This window comes from Pezoporus wallicus, unplaced genomic scaffold (genome assembly GCF_028554395.1).
Source record: "Pezoporus wallicus isolate ANWC-B61680 ecotype Strahan unplaced genomic scaffold, APGP_CSIRO_Pwel_v1 contig_6401, whole genome shotgun sequence".
Lineage (NCBI taxonomy): Eukaryota > Metazoa > Chordata > Aves > Psittaciformes > Psittacidae > Pezoporus > Pezoporus wallicus.
Window position 1 is genome coordinate 1,306,102 of NW_026638608.1, and position 22,747 is coordinate 1,328,848.

The 22,747-nt window shown below is 37.4% G+C and overlaps 1 protein-coding gene across 8 annotated transcripts in view; it reads right to left on the reverse strand.

The window, feature by feature from the left end:
• The window catches only part of SPECC1L (sperm antigen with calponin homology and coiled-coil domains 1 like), a 71,767-nt gene that overhangs the window by 30,545 nt on the left and 18,475 nt on the right, over window positions 1–22,747 (reverse strand). For 7 of the 8 annotated variants that reach the window (XM_057411418.1, XM_057411412.1, XM_057411413.1 and 4 more), the window contains 8 exons: window positions 21,013–21,172; window positions 18,418–20,051; window positions 16,371–16,578; window positions 9,638–9,711; window positions 8,955–9,130; window positions 7,125–7,288; window positions 5,379–5,470; window positions 349–439 (listed from right to left, as the gene is read on the reverse strand). In XM_057411418.1, coding sequence (XP_057267401.1) covers window positions 349–439; window positions 5,379–5,470; window positions 7,125–7,288; window positions 8,955–9,130; window positions 9,638–9,711; window positions 16,371–16,578; window positions 18,418–20,051; window positions 21,013–21,172 — 2,599 coding nt within the window. Of the gene's footprint in view, window positions 1–348; window positions 440–5,378; window positions 5,471–7,124; window positions 7,289–8,954; window positions 9,131–9,637; window positions 9,712–16,370; window positions 16,579–18,417; window positions 20,052–21,012; window positions 21,173–21,725; window positions 21,751–22,747 lie in introns of those variants that run through there. The other variant, XM_057411416.1, reaches the window with a different exon arrangement.

The window sequence follows — 22,747 nt, forward strand, 5'->3', positions numbered from 1 at the left end:
GTATTTTTAATAACTGGAAGACAGCTGCAAGACATGTCCCTGAAATCACCTTATCTTGATTTTGCAAGTGATTTCAGTTTATGCACACATTAAAAACTGTCAGAATGATGCCGAGTTATCAGCATGCGATCATGGCTTTGTTGAAAATTCATCAAAGCATCTTTATGATATGCCACCATGTGTGATGAAACACAAGTAATAACTTGAATGTGAGATATTATATGAAAATATTTAAATATTTTGATACTAAAAAGCATATAACATGATAATGCTTTAGATAACAAACAATATAAAATAAATATTAATAGCATTTTTAAGAGCAAAGTTGGAATGAATTTGGATAAATACCTTGAACAGGTATTTCAGCATAGCTTGGTCTTTTGTCTGTCAGCGTAGCAAGGGGTTTTGAAGCTGAGATTGGTCCACTTATAGAATGCCTCTGAAATGGAAAAATACTTGTGTCAAACATAATTTGAAGGTAAAAAAGCAAATACGGAACTGCAGAATCACTTTCAGAAATCAGATATGACACTATTAGTGAATTAAAAGACCTAGAATAATACAGGAACCTTTAAAAATAACTTGGTAAATAAGGATGTGTCCTCTTTACCAGCTGCTTTTGCCATACACACACTGTGCATTGACACTGTTAACATTTGCTTTTTTAAACTGAAACCTGTTCCTCAAACCAATGTTGCAAATTAAAGCTGCAAATTCTCTTGTAGTTTTTGTGTTAATTTTCACCTTCATTTATGTTTCGTTTGTGCAAACCTGTTCTAGTTAAACCTGGTATGTTCAAACTAATACAACCCCCTATAACGCAGCCAAGATTTTAGTGTCTGATTTGTGTTACTAACTTAGACCTCTACTTTGAGCCTTTTCCTGGAAAATTAGGATAATGGTGTGCTGGGTATACACCAAAGTCCCCTTTGCTAAGAAAAACCCTAGTGAAAAAACAGCTTTTAAAGTATTTTTACTATTTACTATTATTTTACTGATTAGAACATAAACAGCTTTTGTTACCACCTATTTGAGATGCTCTGTGAACAACTGGAGAGAGACATTTTGTGAAGTATTTGTCGAATATGTAAGAAAACACAAATATAATTATTTTTTCTTTCCCAGGTCACTTTAATTTCTGTTCTGCTCTACACAGGCTACAAACTGAATTTTGTCTTCTCAAGTTTTATGTAAAATACTTAGCAATGCAAGGCTTCTGGCAGGTTAAAGTACAAGGACCTGATCACAGATGTGTTAAATCTTGCACACAGGAATTTAATAACCACTGGATAGCACTGAAATAAGCATTTGTGTCACACAAATTAACTGGAGAATGCAGTAATTACCCTTACAGTTACTGAAACACATAGGCACTTGCTGAAGACTCTGGGAAGACCATCTGGAAAGAGCCTATTGCAAATTACAGTAGATTCATACCCTGTCCTTTCTATTGGGTTCCAATATTTAACCAAAATCAGCTCAGTAATTTGTTTATCCTGAAAACTCTTTCTGCTTTCCATCTGCTCAAGGATTAAATGAGATGTTTAAATGAGCCTTATCTTCATTAGATAATAAAGGTCAGATGTTTCTCACACCGAATCATGTAGGCAAGACACACAAATTCAAAACTGTGATTAAAAAACATTAGCAGTATATACTCTGCGGCATCACGTAGCGCAAGCAGGATTACAGGACTACTTATTCATTCTATACAGTCGAACTAGAGTTATGCTTTTGTGCTAGAAATCAGATCAAGAAAACAACTGCCAACACATAGCATGAAGAATTTCCTCGCTCTATATATCTGTAAATGTGCAGGTTAAATTGACTGGATTGTGAGCCATGCACAGAAGTGTCTACAACAGCTTCCCATAGGAGCTGGTATTTCAAGCTTGCATTATACCTTTAAAGTTCACTTTACCCACTTGGGATTTTGAATAAAGGACAAGGACGGTACCTAAGTGAGAGCCATTTTGTTCCAGTTCCTCAAGGAAACAGCAGATAGATAATGAGATTAAAAGAAGAAGACTTCCTTTTGGTTAGCTTTTGGATTGTCATTACAAAGACAAGGCAGTACAGAACTTTAGCCAGGACCCAAAGGTGTGTACAACAGAGCAGGCACATTGCTGGCCAGCCATATATCTTTATCACTCAGATCAGTTTCCAGATATCACTTGAAAACAAACATCCTTTAAGGATATTGCCAGAAAGTGGTCATACTGCTCAACTGATAACTTGCTGTGTACAGGCCTTGTCCCTGTTAAGCCTTTTTGCTCCTGTTGACATAGCAGACAGAGCTTACTTTCACTACTGCTAGTTCCTTATTACGTATCTTATAACTACCAGTGGTAACATCATGACTAATACACCACAAATTAGAGGAAAATGAACCAACTAATGCTTATCTAGTTCTACTGGGCATCATCTATCTGGTAGTAAAGCACAAGTCTCTTGGAGAATAATCTTCCCTGAAACGTTAATACAAATGTTAAAAACTCTTCTGCTTGACTGAGCTTTTGGTGAATTTGCAGATTAGCCATTCCTCATTTCACCTACAAAACAAACCACACCTGAGGTGCAATTGAACAAGTATGGATCCTACCAATCCCTTTATAAACACCTCTTCTCCTTCAACTAGAAATATGTCCTAAAACTCAATTAGCTGCTAAATACCATTTGTCCTCTATAATAGCATTCAAACTCCTCAGCACTAAATAAAAGGATCAAAAGTTTGGAGGAATCACTTGCTTTTGAGGCTACCCATGGAGGCTACACATCGCACAGAAATTACTAAAGATGCCCTGCAATCTGTGATCCTCTTGTTCATCCTACATTGAAGTCTAGCAGAAGAAAATGCTAGAAAATTTACGAACCAGTTTTGATGTGAACAATTTTCTTCACACATCACAGTTAAATAAAATGTTTCCACGCAGCAGTCTTTGTATAATGCAATTACAGTAAGAGATAAAGATGCTAAGATAACCAATAATTACTTTCTCACAGCCATTCCTAGTTTGAAGATAAACTTTCCGCTAACTACTTATGACCTTCCAGATTACATTTTTTTGTGCGTATGATGAGTAACAACTCTAGGAAAGGAACCAGCACACAGGTAAGACAATGCAGAACAAACATCTGCCATTGCACTCACACGCGGCAATTTCAGAACAAACACGGTTATTCACATATTAAATAGTGAAGATGTGGAAACCTTTGACACCAAACTGCTTTGGGTCTGAAAGTTTATATGCTCAAAGCAAAGCAGAACATTCAGTGATGATGAGTAAACCTGAACCCGCACCTACTTCAGAGGGTCCTCCAGCAATGAAACAGGAAAAAAAAGTACTTAGGGAAAACAACAGACATTCTTCCTTTCCTTACATTCCTCCCTAGGCATCTGCTTTGGTCACTCTCAGTGGCATACCAGACCAGCTAAGCTTTGGGCTAACCTAGCAGGGTTGTTTTTACAGTCTGAAGAGCATTCTCTTCATACCTGTCTTCCTAAACTGTTCTGCAGCATTGCTAAGCGCTGTGCTAAATAACAGCTATGTTCCGCTGTGGGCTTGGACCTGAATCCAGAAAGAGTTTTGTTTGTTTGCTGGTTTTCAGTTGCAAAAATGTCTATTAGAATGTACCTCCTTAAACATAACTCACACAGTGATGACTTAGCAAAGTCTTGCTTTTCAATTGCAAAAGAGCAAAAAACAACAGATGAAAAATTACATAGAACACAACCCCCCCAAGGTAGTAATATGAAAACAAAGAAAAAGAAAAGATAATGAAAATTGGTTTTGAACCAAAACCCCTTCTCTGTTGAACAGGAAATAGTCTTTAAATCAATTTACATAATTGAGGTCACTAAACCTATTTGCCTTCTGGATAATTACAAATACTTTCAAGAAAATCGCCTATCTTCAAAAAGACAATAGAAGCTGTTTCCATTTACAGGCCCTCCCCTTTGTTTTTCAGGCAATGTTTGCCACTAATGAGTATCCAGCTGTTAATGACTTGGTTGTATACCAGAAGTTCAATTCAATATTCAAGTAATTCTGGCAGACCAAGAACATCAAAGAGCTGTAAATTTGAGCAGGTTTGCAGTATTCTAAAGGATTATTTTGGATCATGGTTAATTTACAGGTAAATAAAATGAAATAAGCCTTAGGCTTCATCAAAAAAGTCTTCTGTCTGCCAAAGCTCTGGCCTAGCCTTTCAGAACATGAGATTAAGTCTGCCTCTTCCTACAAGAGCACAGAAATAAATAGAAATATAAAGACAGATCAGTAGGAACAAAGCATCTGTCAGAGAACTTGTCACATTTAACTACTTTAGAAAACTGCTGTCGAGTGACTGAGCCACAGAAGTAGCAGAAGCTCTCACAAAAACATTTATTTTTTTCTCTGTTTTGAGGCTATCTATTTGTTTCATGGAATTCACTCTCAAATTAATAAAAGCTGCACTAGTCTAAGCACAGGAGAACAGTCAGTCTGTTCCAGGTATACTAAAAACTTATATGCATGTAAATTACTCAGTTCACACAGAGAGGATTTATTCCCAGAACATTACGCTGACCTACAGTAAAAATTAAGTTCTGGTACTTCTGGTACACAGTATCTTGAAAGCAACAGCAGAATTACTGATATTAAAATACATAGTAGCTTCTTTGATTTTTAATTTGTGAATCTGGTCCTATCTGCTTTGTCCTGAAACTTGCTGGCTTTTGCCAAATCTCGCTTCATGCAGATAGTGAGATAATAAAACCAGCAATGATCTATAAAGCTGAGCACGATAGTGTCGATGATGCAGTCTTAGTGTACGTAAGCTCCTTTAGCACCTGAACAAATGGACAAAGCTTTAGAGGGGACAGGACAAAATACACAGTACAGTCACCAACTTGACAAACTTCACTCAGTACAAAATGAACAAAGACAATTAATTCACAGTTATTTCATTCCTCTCTGGTCAGGTCTGATATTGAAAACACACACCACACGGGATACATTTATACTGATGGTCGGTGACAGATTCTATGCAGATCTCAGTTCATTGCCTGAAGGGGGATTACTGCTGTTTCCATGCCAGGCGCAGGACTAAGAACTGGCAAATAGCAACTCTAAAACTAAGGAATGCAGATAAAGTTTTTCTCCCATGCTTCTCAGTAGCACAGGATAGTGATGGTTGGGAATATTTAACGAGAACTTCCAAATTATGCCAAATCTTCTATTTACAACACAGTTCTCAGTGAAACACTCCTGTGAGACAGAACATTTTAGTAACTACTTCCTTGAGGCAACATTTCCCCAGTATCTGTATACTACCACTCACAGTTTCACATGCTTTTCTTTACAAAGAAGGATTAAGTGCAGTCATAAAACACATACCTGCATAGGGGATACAGCAGCAGCTGGGGGAGTTTTCATGGGACTTGGGCTCAGGGGAGTGCGAGGAATTGTGGCAGTAGCAGGGCTTGGAACTAGTATGAACACAGAAAGGAAGCCACCATGAGCATTGCGCTGTTTTGCAGTGAAACAGGAGATTGGCTGTTGTAGTGAACTCTCGCTTTGTACTTTACATTACTAGTTATACCAGATGACATTTTTCAGAATTTCAATTAGTAACTGACTGCAAAATCATTTAAATGTATGCCTACACATTTACTCCTCTGTAATTACATTCATTTTCTGTCTTGAATATATCACCCACAGTTAAAGCATAAGTTTACTGGGGGTGGACAAGGCTAAGGTGAAGGATATTATTACCCTGGCAGATGTAAAAGATGGCATCATTAGTTCTCTGATCTTCAGATAATTAAAGAAATGGTATCAGGTTCCTGGGTCTGCCAGTAAGACAAGAAAGATAACCTGCATCACCTGCTTCTCCTTTCTGGTTTCCAATCAAAGGTCACAGGTACTAGATATTATATCCCTGAAATTTTGGGATTAAACAAATAACAAATTTAGAAATGTATGAAAACAGATAGATACTGAATTGGTGAATCAGTCATCTGATTATTTAACAGCATGTTTAGACATGAATGCTGAGGAATAAGGCAGACACTAGCTTGAAATAAAAGATTCAAAAGAAGGGATTTATCATTTTACCATCTAACTCTGTCAGGAAAGCACCTTTATTCAACAGCAGATTGGAAAAAACCCTTCTAAATTAACATTAGCAAAGTAAAAAACTGTAAATGCCTATGAAGAAAGAGAACAAGTGTAGAAATAGAAACATGCACAGAATCACCAAATAATATCGAGATGCTTCTATACCTTAACCAATTTTCAGGTTATACGCAATTAAAAGTAGATTTGCCATGCACAGTACAGTGCTGTCTCTCTGGTAAAACAGTCTACTTCAGGCCAAGCCTTTTTGCATAAGAGACTCACAGCAACATTACTGTAAGTGAAATTCAAACCCCAAAGACCTGACAGGGGAAATATTTTAATCCATAGAGGGCCTTCCATGCAAACAAAGCTAAACCCCAAACACTTCTCCTTTCAAGGTAAGCAATTGGATTCTTTACTCTGTTCATCTACAGAGAAGGACAACAGCACCTGTTTCCACAATCAGAATTACAGTGAATACTGTCTCAACAGTGAGATCCCTTTCATTTTAGAAAATATTCCCTCTATCTTTTAACAGGTGATACTAGCTGGACCTTATTTTTAATTTTCAACAGCACTTTGGTTACAAGAATGTAAGTCATTAAAAGAAACAAACTCAGCTCTAGCTATTACATGGCTTTCAGAATGCTTAATTTGGCACATTAAGTTCACATTTTAATAGTCATCCTGAAATCAGCTGTGCTTCTAGCTATAATTATGTGCGTAATATGTGTTTATGTATTTCTAATATACAGGAGCACTGAATCAAAGCATCTAGCATATGAGTCATTGGCAATGCAACAATGAAAATAAAGACAAGAAAAGGATGCTTGCACATAACCGCAGCAAGCAATCTGTTGTGCAGTCTAGTTTAGGTTGGTTTGTTTCAGCCATCACTTACAGGTCATGACAGTACAGTTAAATAATTTATCTTTGCATTACCCAAGCCATTAGAAGTGTCCCTGCCAACATATGCAAAAATCATACCTTGGTACAGCTACGACACTGGTTGAAAATAATTACCTTGGGAGGCACTGTCAAATGACTTGATGAGTGTTTTTACTGTAGGAGTTGGCTCTGAGGAGGTGGATGATCTGCGACTCAGGCCCATTCCTTGTCTCAGAGCTGCCAAGTCTCTCTCGACAGCATTCATGTAATTGTACACTCGACCACGTTCCTCTTCCTGCCTGAAATCAACATGCATCCCATTTAAGGCGTTTAAATAACATTTTAACATGCAAAGTCTTAAAAATTCAATGGAAATTTGAAGCCAAATTAAAATCTGTGGTCCAAACTGGCCATTACATTAACCTAGTTTTCTTTCCACTATAATTTAGAAATAGATTACCAACCTAAATTATCACTGTAAGTTCCTACTATTTGTTAGCAAGAGAACTTCAGCACCAGGTGAAAAGTCTATCAAATCAATACTTGATTTAAGGCTTAATTCCTGCTTCTATCTTTCCCACACACACATGTAAACATGGATGGAAAAAAACTGAGCCTTAAGAATTTCACTGTTTCTCATGAAAGTAACAATCTCAGAGAGCAGATTTTTTTTTCTTCCACCTGCATAAATAGAAAACATTTTACTAAGGAGGTAAGAACACATTTCTGGCATACGTCTTTAGACGGCATTTGAATCAGTTTAAAAAAACAACTACTTTGATTTTTAGTACAGAGCATTGACTGATTTTTTTTTGCTTCAGACTTTTCTAGCACCTTTCCTCTAATGCAATACCAGTATCCAAAGAATCTGATTCAGTTGCCTCTTTTCTGCAGTGCATCAATAAGTCAAAGAATGCTTGCGGATAATATGGAAACAGCAAGCCAGTCCTACCTTCAGAAGTGCACCTGTAACCTCAGAGGTTCACTTGCAGTAACTGAACAATTACAATTGTGGCTGAGATGTATTAGTAAGAACTGTTCATATGTCTTAGTTTGGTGATCTTACTTCAGATAGATGCCTTCTGCCCACCAGTCATCCAGCCAGATAATTTTCCGTTTTCAGTGTAACCAGTCTACTTTTCCTACCATTTTTATGCAAGTTCCACAGCCTGCATTACTTCATATCCTACTGGATGCTGGGTTAAGTGTAATGTACACTATAAAATGCCCATCCACATGGAAAAAATTGTTTAATATACAGACATTGTTTAATATATACACAATATATAATACAAACATCATTACTGCAATTGTAAACTATACATAGATATATCCAATCTCTAGAGACAATGTAGTCAGATTCAAATGATGCTGTCCAAGATGTTCCTATTCTATGGATATGAGGACTTCAATATTTCTGAAGGATGTATAACTCAGTTTCTAAATAACTGTAGCACCTAATTCAAGTAATAATACATTATAGTTTGAATTATTCTACTAAAAATGTCTTTATACCAAAGCATCTCCATTCCCAGAAACAATTATCAGTGGAAAGAAAACAGTACACGATATATGCAGAATTAGATGAGGGTTTCTTCTCAGGTAAAAATCCAGCTGTATTTTAACCATACCAAAAGCCTTGGCTGCTAATAAGAAATACTAATGATGGCACAGAAAGGCCAACACTCCTTGTTTTTCCACACTGAGGAAAATGCCCAGCTGTTAAATGGGAAAAATCCCCCACTTAACCTGGTTTTGCAAACTGAATATTTTTGGATGGATGAAATAGTATAAAGAAACAAATACTGTTCTTAAAGTTATTTTGACCCCTGAAAGCCTGCATTGTGGAAATACAGACAGGCACAGATCTACGAACTTCCAGAGTCTCAGTAATAGACAAGATACTGGATTTCCAAAGTTGTACCCCCCTACAAAAGCAGCATTATCCCTACTGTCTTTGCATACTTGCGTGACTTGATTTCTTCCAGCTCTTTAGTGAGCTTCTCATTTTTCTCCTGAGCTTCATGTAATCTACGTTTCAGGTCTCCTATCTCTTCCTGGGCCTCAGACTTGATATCATTTGCTATAACCACTGCAGTCTGTAGATCAGCCTGGAACTGACGCCATTCTGCTGATTCCTCCTATAAATAAATAAAACACAAAACTGAAAGCAGCAGCAAGAATTTTGAATCTAAAAATAAAAGTTACCTTTATTATTCATAGTTTCCCTATGCTGTTACAGGAGTGGCAAAGGCACTCATCTCTGGCATTAGATACAACCTAACTTACAGGTTAAATTGAAGAAGTTTTGCTGGAAATAATCAGACTTCCAAGGTCATGAATTTCTTTTCTAGAAACAAAGAAAATGCTCAAAGTGGAGGGGGGGGAATTACAAAATTAAACCATGCATCAGAAGGCACAGGAACATTTTCTCCTACACCCAACACTGTATCTTTGTGACACTGGGAACGTTCCAGAATTCTTTAGTGTCTGTAGGTTAGTAAATATTTTTCTATATGATGCCCATCTCTCAGAAATAATTATTTTAATGGTATTACATCTAATAATATTATCTTTTCACAATTGCACATGCAGGTCTTATGACTTTCCAAGTTCACAGTTTATTGAGTTTTTAGATTTTAACCTACCCGGAGTCTCCTGTGGAGATTCTTTATCTCTCTTTCCATGTCATGCTTTTGGTCCTGAAGTTTTTTAACTGTATCTGGAAAGAAAGTCAAATTCTCTGTAAGATCTTAATCAGGGATCTATTTACTTTAAAAAGAGTAACTGAAAAAAACACATAAAACCTTGCAAATGCTTTTGAAAACTTACTCAGAAAATGTATTTTTTTTTAACCAAAGCCATCTGGAGAAAAACATTATGAGGAGAAGTAAGTTTACAGAAAGTGTCAACAGGTACAACTTCTCTATGACTGGTGAGGGGAACAGCATAAGCAAATTCAATTCTTATACAAATCCCAGTTTCTCTTCTATCCTTCACAGTATTAAAATGACAAAGCAATAACAAAGAACAAATAAAACAGATAGGTAATCTAACATGGAAGGATCCTTAAAACATGGAAGCCTGGGGGTTTTATCTCTTCAAACATAAGCTACAGCTACATGAAGCCTTTTGATTCACAATTTACTCCCTGCCACAAAGCAGCTGACATAACACTCAGAGAGCCATGCCCTCAACGGGGATAAAATTCCACTCCTGTCCTCAAGAATCCTACATTCTTGTCTCTCAAACTATATTTTGAAGTCAAAGCAAGCTATATTTACAGCAATGGGACAAACTGTCGATAAGATTAAGTTATGAAAGAGATGGTCCTCTAAATCTGTCAGCAGCCACGCAAAAAGATATGCAGCTTGATGGCCACCAGCTCCTCACGTGGCGTCTGACAGACTGGCTACTGCAATTATTCATTTGCTCCTTTATTCAATACACAACGACAATGTGATTGATTACTCCTTTCTTATAACTAAGCAACTAATGAAGAAAAGCACAGCATAGATTTCTAATTAGCATGGCCCTTCACTGATCCTTGGATCATAGGACGGTTTATACAGCATCATGTAGCAATTTTCAAATTGTAAAAATGATGGATCAGTTGATTTAAAGCCTTTTTATTTTGTTCAGGTTCATTGTTCCAAGACCTGCTTGACACATTTTTCCTGTATTGTAGCAATGCTCTTTTCACAAAAAGATAAAAGGTGCCCAATACACTCAAACTGTTCAAAATACAAAACCTTGTCAAATCTAACCGCGTAAGAAATGTTTGAATAGTCAGAAGATGGGTATGTATGTTCATACAGACTGATACAGTAAAGTTTTGTGACTCACATTTTCAACATGAAAACACTTTCCAGTGCTTTGATTTGGGTATCAGGACTCAAGAAAACCATTAAACCAGTTTATTCTGTTCTTCTATCAAAACCTAGCAATGCCCTCCCAAGTAAGTCTGTATCTTCAGTACTCCTGGTCTTTTGTCAAAGGGCTTTTCTTAACAATAAAAATGAGCCTATGGCCCGCCAAACAGAAAACAGTAAGCATTTTAAAAATGTTTAAATCAAATGTTATGTTGAAACTGGATGATCTTTAAGGTCCCTTCCAATCCTAACCATTCTACGATTCTAGGATCTAAGCTAATTTATGCTGCTGTGTACATTCAGGAGCCTTAACTATGCTCATTTCAATTTTTCAGCTATAGAAACCCTTCTGGTTTCTTCACCAGGAGAAATTCTTGAGTCTTGCCTCTATTGTCCCAAGTGGCTGCTAATGCCACCACCATTTTTTTTCCTTTTTTTTTTTTTTTTTTTTTTTTTTTTACAAGAATTATATAAACCACAGTTTTCCTGAAAACATGAAAACCTTTCAGGCTTGGAAAAGTTGAAACACTGAAATTAGACAGCTACTTCCGTATTTACCAACTCACTATAAGACTGCACATTTTAAGATGCATCCAACTGATCTTTAAGCTTTGAAGATAAGCCTAAGAGGCCACTCCAATGTCATGCTACCCTGGTACTTAAGCAAAGCCCTCCAGTTTTTAGCTTGTCTCTATACACAATTTGTTTGAGTTAAAATCAGCACTGAGATGCCAGCTTTAGGTCCAAGTTATAAAAGTCACTCCCTCTCCTCATCCTATTTTCCTTTAAGCACATGCTAAAAACCCAGTTGAAAATTAGATAACTTTCAACAGTGACAGCAAGTCAACATGCCCTAAAGAGCTTCCAGTAGCATTCTGAAACAAAATGACCATATTCTCTTTTAAAGTTCAAAGAAAATGTGTTTTTCAAAAACAAAATCTGTTCTACTACTAAAATCAAGCTACAGTTCATCTAAAAATAACCACAAACCAGAAACTATAAATGCATCCAGAATTAAAGCTTGTGTAATGCCATTGTTTTGAGCTCTTGTGAGATATGAAACGCACCATTAAGTTTTAGTATATTTATGCTTTGAAGTAAAACACAATGGTCTGAATATTTTGCAGTTACTATAAACAATACAGAGCACTTCACAACAGTTGTTGGAAACAGTCTTATCCCTCAATTTATCCAAGAGATTTAAAACCAAAACAAACAAACAAACAAACAAACCCCCCCCCCCCCCAAAAACCTACCAAATTGCAACTACATTTGAAACAGTGAGAAATTAAGACTAAGATAAGTGATTTCATCTCTGTCAGTCTGAACTCTATTCTTCACATTGTGTCACCAATTACAGCCTGAAAATTCAAGTAGTCAAACTGGGCACACGGGCAGCAACTCCCCGTAGATCTGCCTTGCAGTATCCTTCCTTTCTGCATCCTCACAACCTCCACGATTCTTCTCTAGCACACACTAAACCTTTCCACTTTTATGCGCTGTAATTTGTAGGACAGGTACTTTTCTTCTCCTATTATCTGGTCTCCATTTAAGGAGCACAGATAAGAAAGAGGATTGAGATAAAAGTAAAAGTAACTATTGTTTAGGGTATGTGAAGAGCAAGGAGACCGTTCTGATGAATGAACAGGCTAATCAAAACTGGCAGCTCAGCAGCTGCTTGTATTTTACTGCAGGATCCAATTATGTCCACATTTTACCAAATGATACTGATTTAAATCACGGTTTAACAAGGCCTTGCTTTTTAAAACGCAGAAAAATAAATTATGGGAAAAACATACTGCAAATGATAAAGAAAAACATTGCAACTAGGGCTGGAGGTGGGAGGAAAAACCTAAGATGTCATCTGAATGTTGTAAGGCTGCCAGAGAAAAAGTATCACTGTATTCTGTACCTGGAACTCTTACTAATTATAATCAGCCATTAGAATTTATCACTACAAAATAAAAATTAAGTATCAAAGATCAGCTGATTAATTTCAAAAGTCTTGGGGGGGGGGGGGGGAAGAAGAAGGGGAAAAAACAGAAAAAACATGATAATCCTGTCATTCCTGATATGCAACACCAATGCAAGTAAACATGACCCGGGCAAACCTACAATGGGCATTCTCACAGTTTTTGCACTAGTTCCATTGGTTTGCCTTATACTAGGATAGCATTTCAATTTTTGTTAGCACAGAAGTGGCTATATCAGTATAATCTCATCTACAGAGAAGCACCAGCATCACAGTTCACTTAAGAATCACAGCTTCTTTATACAAAGAAGAGGTACTAGTTAGAAATATGCCAAAGCTCATGCTATTTGCACATAAGTCTTGCTCTTGAGCTCATCACTGTCAGATAATACGTCTAATATAGGAAGAAAGCTGAATTTTTAAAGGGTCCAACATTAGCTCCCCCCCCCCCCCCCCCCCCAACAATTAGAAAATGAGCATCCAATTGTCCTATTCCAACACTAGGGTAGAAAAGGCCTAAATATGGTAATGTAGAAATTAGGTTTTGCAACTGCTGTCAAGATCCTCTTCAAAATGAGATATAGCAGAATTAAAAACACTGTCAATTCCATGTAAGAACCATTTATTCACTCAACAATAGATAAATCAACTTTCTTGCTCACCTACCCTTGTCCAAAAAATGTACTTACTTAAATAGTTACAGACTAAGAGAACTGATGTTTTTAGCACATGTACCTTGTGCTCAGTGAACATGCAATTAATATTTTCAGGCTTCAGAAGAACCATCTGACAACTGATAATCTAACCTACAAATAGGAACTTTCCACAAATCAGGAGACAAAGTTCTCTGAAAAAAAAAAAAAAATCCCCCACAAACTCTTATTAACTGTTTGGAAGAACAATAGGTTTCTTTTTTCACCAAACGTGACTAATGTGACAGCTTGGCTACCTGACTGCAGTTTTCTGCAGTGAGACACGAAACCCAGAGGCATCACGCCACCTAGTGCAACGCTCGCCTCTCCTGCACTTCCAGCCAGCCCCTCACCTCCACTCCAGCACCTACAGTTTAATCGGTGCAACTTACATCCTACTGTCCACATCAAAGAGATCCCAGTTTTTACAGGCAAACATATTAACACCTAAAATGTGATAGTTCAATATTAAGATGACTGTGAAAAAGGCTTGTATGTGTGTTTGTTGTACTTCTTTCTGGTTTAGAAAGCCCACAATGAAGCATGCCCCTATTACCAGTGCTAGAGCATTCCATATTCCCACATTACTATTTAGGGCTGATTAATCAATAACATTGAATGAACACTCATCACCTCATCTATGAAGCATCTTTCTTCTAACTGTAAAGTATGCCTTTTACTAATTCTTTAAGTGATAATTTTCCATCACTTGTCATTTATTCAGGTGTCTTGCTGTCCCTTTCTTTCACTCAATAACTTTGCCAGTCAGCAGACTCTCCTTAAGGCCTGGGTTAGATTTCCTCATATATTAAAATCTAAAATAAAAGTTCACTAAAGAAAACCTTTATGGTTCTTTACAATACCTGGGTTATTTGGGCTGAAAAAACACCATTCTTCTAACTAGTGCTTTATAATCCCTAAACCTACACTAAATTCTCCACATTTAAAAGCACAGACATTATACATTTGGCTGTCAGAATACCAGAACTGACCAAAAGTCTCATCAGCATTAAGAGAACTTCTACTACCAGCATGTGCTTTTCTGTCACTTTAATACAGATTTTTAGAATTCTCCCTTTTAGATGTTGTATGTACTAGCACAAGTCACAGAGTTTGTGGTCACAAAGAACAGAGATGCTGTTCTTTGCTGTCACTACTTAGACGCTACCACCAAGGAACTCCTGTACGAGGTTTAAATACGAACCCATAATGAACAGTGTTTCAAAGTGGCCACAAAAAGTTCACTATTTTACGGGTGCCATTCCTCCTTACCGCCACTAGATGCCACTCTCCTTCCTGCCTAGAGCTAAAATCCAGCTTGCTTCCCTAAAGGATCAGACCAGGCCAACAGCTAGTACAGTTAAATTTTCCAGACTATGTCAAGAGTGATGAGCAGCAAAGATTGTCATAACTTCTGCTGAAAATTCCTGCCCAGGCAGAGGTTTATCTGTTTGGAATTTTACCAGTTTCAGTGAAACACCTGCTACCTGGTTTGCACACCCAACGAAGCATCTAAAAACTAGAGCTGCCTTGTAACCAGGTATCACAAGGCAGATACCTAAATGTTTACTTGCCTACAGTGCTGTTTCCTATAAGAATGTATTTCATCTAATGGACAAAACAATGCAAGTATAAAAGCGTTCAACCTTTTCAAGTCTTGCTACAAAGACGACTTCAACAAAGTCAGAGCCACTGACCATGTGCCTGAGCTCCTGCTTCCAAGCAAATGTGTGTCTTTGGCTTTGGTACAGAAACAAAAAGAAAAAAAAAAGGCAAACTAAAAAGCTTACACACAATTTTGTAAAAAGAAACAGTGACTGCCTTTCCAGACAAAGAAATGTTGTTTAGGGAAAGCAAGCTGACAGCCACGTCTGAAAACACTTCAGTTGAATAAGCAATGTAGCTTGCTTAAAACACTACCTGTTCTTGAGAGCAGACCAATTTAAATCCTTTCTATGAATATTTCCCTTGCTGTTAAAAAGGGATCATGCTTTGGTTTTGTTCCCATGTTGTTTAATCTTTGTATGCCATGGAAAAGCAGCAGATACACTGTATGTAGCACTGTGTAAAGACAGCTTGCCAGGGTACAGTTGCCGAAGTTCTTATTTAGATGGAGACTAATTGCAGAATTCCAGCCTGTAGTAGGAATGTCTCAGCACATCTTGGAGAACAGAGAAAGATCTAAGGCACAGACAGCTAGACGATCACACAGTAATGACACTACAATGAATGTCATTATAAGCCCTAAGCATTTCTTGCATGGTGGCAAAAGTCAAGAGATAAAATTTTATTATAGCTTGCTTAAAGTTTGTCACATTCATTGCTAGGTTCACAGAGCAGCTTCAGGACTTGAGCTACACAGAAAGAGGTATAGAACACATCCATATTGCCAACTCAGCTCTGACTAAAACCACCTTTCTTCAGGTGGGAATAATGATTAATTATACACATGCTCAAGATACCTGGGAACTCCTGATATTTGGGCCCTCAAAAGAGTTCTTCAAAAACCACCACCAAAACACTAGACCAATCATCCAATCTCAAAAATGCACGAGGAGCACACTAAGTCTGTAATTACAATGCTCTTTTACTTTGAAAAAAGACTTGAAAACATCATTATCAGATTTCATATTTATTCTCAGTTCACAGGTTTTAATTCCCACACCAGCTACTCCTTGGACTGGAAAAACAAAGCCAGCTTGATTTTTTCCCCTTACTGTATAAGGGTTCTGCAAAGGCCCATCTGATTTGAATTCAGACATACAGAAGACAAGTGAAAATATTTCCACAATCACAGTGTTCTTAAATTATCATTTCTCTCACAAGGGAAACTCATAACACTTACTCTCCAAATCAGATATGATGAGGTTGTCGTGAAGCTTCACAGCACGATGCTGCTCTACTTCATCCTCCAACTCAAAGATAGTTTCTTTCATATCACTTCTTTCAGTCTCTTTTTCATCTAGTTCTGTCCGAAGTTTTTCTAGAGTCACATTGAGATCCTCAATTTGTTTCTTGGCTTCTTCTTGGAACACTCTGTATTCATCTTCAACCTGAAAAAACATGTCTTGTAGTAACTAAATTGGTTGCATTTTAAAACACACTTCTAGTTTCTACCATACTTAAAATACACTTTTTTTGCAGCCATAAGAAAGTATGGGACAAGTAGTCAAGCGTAAGCCTTAAAAAACATATTGTTCTAGTGCAACTATTTTCCTGAGCCAGAGCTAAACTCCTTTATTCCCAAGATGAATATATGAGCACTCCCCAGCTACTTTAACATCAGCGTCTGTATTCAAGAGAAGCAACAATACAATAGTACCAAGGCTGTAGTTTCATGAGCAGCTGATCCAATTTAACATCTAACTGCTGTGGAAAAGGGAAGGGGTGGTGGGGGAAACTCTTTACTCTTTCTTTCTCTTGCCAAAAAAAGGCCTGTTCTCTTCTGTGCATCAGTTTCATTGCTTGCTGGACCTCTTAGATGATTCATTTCCTTAACCAAGTAGCAGGATTCACTTTTGTGTGTGAGATGTGTTAGTGAGCTGAAGTAGTTCCCAGAGGACTCATACTAGCTACTGAACTGAAATACAAAACCAGAAAAAAACAAAGCCCAGGGAAAGGAAGGAGCAGACTTCTTGCTTTGAGGAGCAGCCAGGCTATTTTATCTGCCTCATGAAACTGCAACAGAAGTAACAAGCTGAGATTAGAGGCACTGTAACTTTAACCCAACAACAAAAATAGGGCATCAGAAAAACAAGAGAAATCAGGTGATGGCTTAGGGTGGGTCAGCACAGGCATCAATTTTAACAGACAAAATGCCCTGCTTTAAATCATCTGTTTCAGTATTTTTTTATTTCAATAGCACTACCCAACTATAATTATTAAAATTACACTTTTTTTTCTCCTCCCAAATTAAGGTTGATTCTAAACTGGCTGGTGACCTTGACTAACATGCTGATTCGAAACTAAAATATAGTTTAGACTACATTTGGCATAAACTGTCTCATCCGACAGACCCTTAAATCCACCCTGAAAGTTATTGAATATTTTATGATTATTTTTATATTTTCTAGTAAATATGTCTTGTAAAAGCATTTACCATAAATTCATTATATCTGGATCAAAATAGATGTTCTAGAACTAGAAATATACATTTCAAATCAAAACCCAGACAATACACAAGCAGCTGCAGGATGGATCATTAGTGAAAATCCCTATGCATATTTGCTGTATTTAATAATCACTGTTAAAAAGCTTATCAGAATATTTTAGTTTGTGGGGTTTGTTTGGTTTTTCATTTTAAACTAAAATATGTATTCAGTATATTTAAGTTGGGTAAAATTTCTGTCTACCTCAGAATTAGTCATACCTTAACTGGAGAAAGAAGACATTTTTCTGCTTGCTTTATCATTAGATAACGACCAACTTGAATAGGCTGAAACTTCAAAATATTCTCTCCACACCTGTGACAGGTCCCACAAGCCATCACCAGCTTGGTGAACACTTCAAGCTTTGTCTCCCAGTACTTCCTCAGCAATACCCTGGCACTAACTCCTTGAAACTCTTGAAGAAGTCATGCAATTTAAGCACAAAATTCATACAGTATCTTAACTGCTGCTTGAGTTTGGTCCTTGAAATAAGTTGCAGAGTTTAAATGCCAGTATTTTAAAAACAGCAGCATGACAGTTACCATGTGGCTGAATGTGTCCATATAATTTCTAAAAAGGCCTCCGACATTTTCATAACAAAGATCAAGAGAAAGGAACCAACCCTAACACTGACACAGTCCTATTAACCTCATCATTAATTCGTTACTTCAAAAAGATCTACAGTGACCAACAGTAAGTCATATTATATACTGGATGTTAAAATACAACTCTTTTAAACAGTACCTTAGCAATGGCATCCTGCAGTCGGTTGGCATCGTTGCGGGTGTGTGCCAGCTCTTCTTGCAGACTACTGGCCAAAGTCTCTGCTTTTTCTTTATCCAGCCTGACACTCTCCAGCAAATCTTGTATATCTGATTTGTCTCCAGAGTTGTGTATGGAATACAACTCAGCCACTTTCTGCTTTTCATGCTCTAACTGAGCTTTCAGCCTGTTCATCTCAATCTGGTCACTGGCTACTGTGGCTTTGTACTCCTCTAAGGTAGATGCTATCGCTGCTTTGCTTTTCTGCTCTGACTCAATAATCCGTTCCATGTGGTGATTTCGTTCTTTTAATGCCCCTATCATTTCTTGAGCCTCCTTGTTGTCTTGTTCCGCCATCTTCAAAGTGTTGCTCAAGTGCTGCTGAACACCTAACAGCTGCTCTCGCTCAAACCGAGCGTTCTCTGCAAGGTCCATATAACGCTGCTCTAACTCCATGTAGCGACCACTTTTCATATCTTCATCAATTACATATGAAATATGGTGTTCATCTAAAAGGGACCGAAAATACTCGATCTGGCGGCTGAAGTGTTCCAACTTGTCACTTTGCTGGCATAAGGATTCCATGAGGATTACTTTTTCCTCTCCAAGTCTTTCATTCTCACTGTTTAGCTCTTGTGTTATTTGTTGCAAATCTGCAAGTTCTTGAAGTGTGGCTTGGAGCTCTTCAGCTGTACTGTGCTGATTCTCTTCCATCTGATGTATTCGTTCTGTCAGACAAGCTACAGACACTTCACTTGCATTGCCACTACTTCCCTTCCTAGATCTTTCTATACTTGGTACACCTTCAGACTCCGAAGATGATGGAGCATCTAAGGCATCATCACTTGATGTCAGTGGCTGATAAACTTCACTGCACTCACTGTCTAAATTATCCATGGAATTACTATGTTGGTTGTCCATTAAAGTGTTTTCATCCTGACTTAACAAGTCTTCCATTGATCCAGGAGCAGAACCTTCCACTGAAGATGTCAGAGTACCACCACCATCACTGTGGTTGCCAGCTGTAATCTCTGGACTCAAGGACTGATAGCCAAAGAGTTTTTCAGAGTTATCCAGCCTTTGTTCCAAAGAAAAGCCTAATGCATTTAGTCTGTCTTTTAACATTCGATTCTCATTCTTCAGCTGGTTCAGCTCTTCTCGGATGGCAGTGTTTTGTTCCTGTAACTGTAGCAATGTAGACTCTACATCAGTTGGCTGATGGACAACTATGGCCTCTTTTTCCTCAGATTTTTCATCACCTTCAAGCTGATCTTCATTAAGTCCCAGCTGAGCACGCATATCCCTTAGCTCATTCCTCAGATGCAAGATTTCCACATCTTTAGTTTTTGCCAATGTCAAAAGATCGTTCACCTTTGCTTCCAATGCAGCTTTGTCACTGATCTGATTGTCTGATTTGGACTTACTCATTCGAATATCTGATTCTGGGTTGGTGCGACTGCGGGAGCGTTTTGCCAGTACCGTATCATTGGTCCCCTGGCCAGTCAAAGGCAGCTTTTTGCTCTGGCTTAAACGAGAACGGTCACGTATTCTTTCTCTAGAAGAGCTTGACTCTTTATTTCCAGATGAAGTGCTACGCTTAGTTGTGGAACTGGTACCTGTATGTTTTTTGAAAGTTAGGAACATTAATTTAAAATACAGTTATCTGTAACAGAAGACTGTGTATTTTGTATCTGCAATACAGCAGTTGATCTTCTGAATCACACGGGTCAACACATTTCATACAATACATTTAGAGTAAACACTTCCAACAACCTGAATCATGAATCAGTGTAGTTACATTTTAATTTATACACACTTTACTAATTGCTATGCTTTACCTGTATATTGCAAATGAGAAAGACCTTAAAGTTTAACATTTGCAAGTTTATTTTCCCCCTTCAACAGCTTCTGATAAATTACGCACAGACTGCAGCAGTGCTATTCCTACAAGTTCACATTTGTCTCTCTTTTGAGTAGATTTGAATGCAAGTCTTTAAGTGATGGTTTACACATTATGATTCCCCAAAATAAAAGTTAAGGGATTTTGTATTTTCATCTCATTTCATAAAGACAAGGATAGATTATTACTACTTTACTTCCAGAAGCTTCACAGCTTTGCAAGCATTATTGTATCAAAAACAGCAACAGAAGGCAAGACATACTTCCAACCACATTGATACTACACTAAATTTCACTTTTCCAAACAGTTTCTCAAAGCTCTCTTACTTTATAAAGCAATACAGGATGTCCAAAATGTTGACTGCAACAAGTGATCTCATCTTAAAAGATCAGAGCTTGAGGCATGGATTTTTTAAGACAAATTATTTTAGGCAAACCTATGATTCTATAGATTAATTATAATATCTAGTTTTACATAGTAGTTGCATAATCAGTACTGGAAAGAATAAAAGGAACACCGTTCAAAAAGGCAATTACATTATTGAAAACTGTACAAAGAGAACAGAAGCCATTTGACTTGAGCATGGCCTTTCATTAGGCAGCCTAGAACCTCAATACATAATAAGAAAATAAAAAGCCACCCAATTACCATCTTTAAGGATCAATATATCCATTTACCTGCAGTAGTTTTGGGTTTATTTTCCAGACTGTTCATGGTTGTCCCTGAAGCTGAAGATACTGTTGCTACACAAGTACTCTTCTTTGCCTTGACACCATTGGTCATTGTCACTCCACCACCACCTGCCATCCCCGCTAAGAGGTCATCATTGCTCTTAGTCTGAAAGAAAGGGAAGAAGCAGCTTTAAGGCAGCTGGCTGAGATGTCTGCATAGCCAACATTTCTTCTGTTAAAGATTTCATCAGTTTAAGAAGTACGTATTTGACTAGTCATGTCTATGAAAGAATGTTGAAAAGTATAAATGCACTGCACTGGGCAGGGTTACTAAGTTGGATGTTGAACTTCAACTCCTTAAATATGATTGATCATAGAAAACGACTCTTCTCTCTCCCAGACAAAATGGTTAATGCTTCAATACCAAAGCAAAAAAAGAAAGAACATAATTAAAGTACAGCAACACACCACAGTGTAACACTTGTCAAGTTTGACCGAAAGCTTGCTTAAGCATAAGAATGAAGACAAACCTCCAAATACTAAGAAGTTAGATAATGCCCTTCAATAGAATCTGATCAAGCATTTTCTGGTGGAAAAGCGCACAACAAGAAGAACAAACCAAACCAAACAAAAAAAAAATCAAAACCACAACAACAAAAATCCAACATCAACAAAATACCTGAACTCAGAGGATCAGAGGGGGAAAGAGCCACCCTCACCATATATCCTTGCTTTGTTGTTATGCTCTTTACTAAGCACTCTCAGAGACAGAATATGTTTGATGTATTTTTGTCTGACCTTGTATGATCATTCCTGAAACTACTGTTAGCCACAAAAGCTGCCTGGAATGTGACAAGGCAGTAAGCACAGGAGTCTCAAGAACCAAATTCCCAAATAAGAATTCATCTTTCAAATTAAAGCAAAGGCTACAAATACTAAGTTCTCAAGTATTAATTGCCAGACTTTACAACTCTTTAAAATGCATTTTTTCAAATGGTGAAACAATCAAAATATGCTAAACACTTCTCCTGTTATAAGGCCAAGAAAAAATTAAAAGAAAACAGCTGTGTTAGCAGCATTCCTTAAGTAACTGTATTGTTCAGCTGGACAACACATTTGAAATCTCAACCAGCATCCCAGCAAAGAGGTAGTGCTTAGGAATTAACCAGCTGCTTTACTTCATGACTTTCAAATTCTGCAGGTTTATAATTTCTAGCTCCCATACATATTAATGTTAAAAACTACATGCCAGACATGGTTTTACATAGTAAGAACAAAGGTATGTTTGCTTAATTGAAAAAAAAGAAGCAGTTGCATCTCCATTCTATATAGTCCCTTTTTTCAAGTGGGAATTTCAGAGCAGTTAGGAACACTGATCACGATACTGTGGAAAGGATATGCTGGGATTTATGCCATTTACAAGGAATAGCTGCAAAACAAAAGGAGTTTGGGAAGAGAACATATTTGTTCTATGAGCAGTTGTTAGAAATACAGATAATTTGCAGATAGAAACAGGTATTTGTGAGGGTAAAATCCTCCAGGACAAGAACGTTTTTATTGAATCATGGAGGAAGTGGTACAGCCTTCTAAAAAGGTTTACAGAAGGCTGGAAGAAAACATTACTCCGAGGCTCTTGTCTGATGTGCAACAAAGCTGGCTTTTCTGCTACAAAAAAGTCACTGTTTCACCCCACTCTTCTCCACATGCTTACACTGAGCTGTGTAAATTGAAGCCTTTTCAA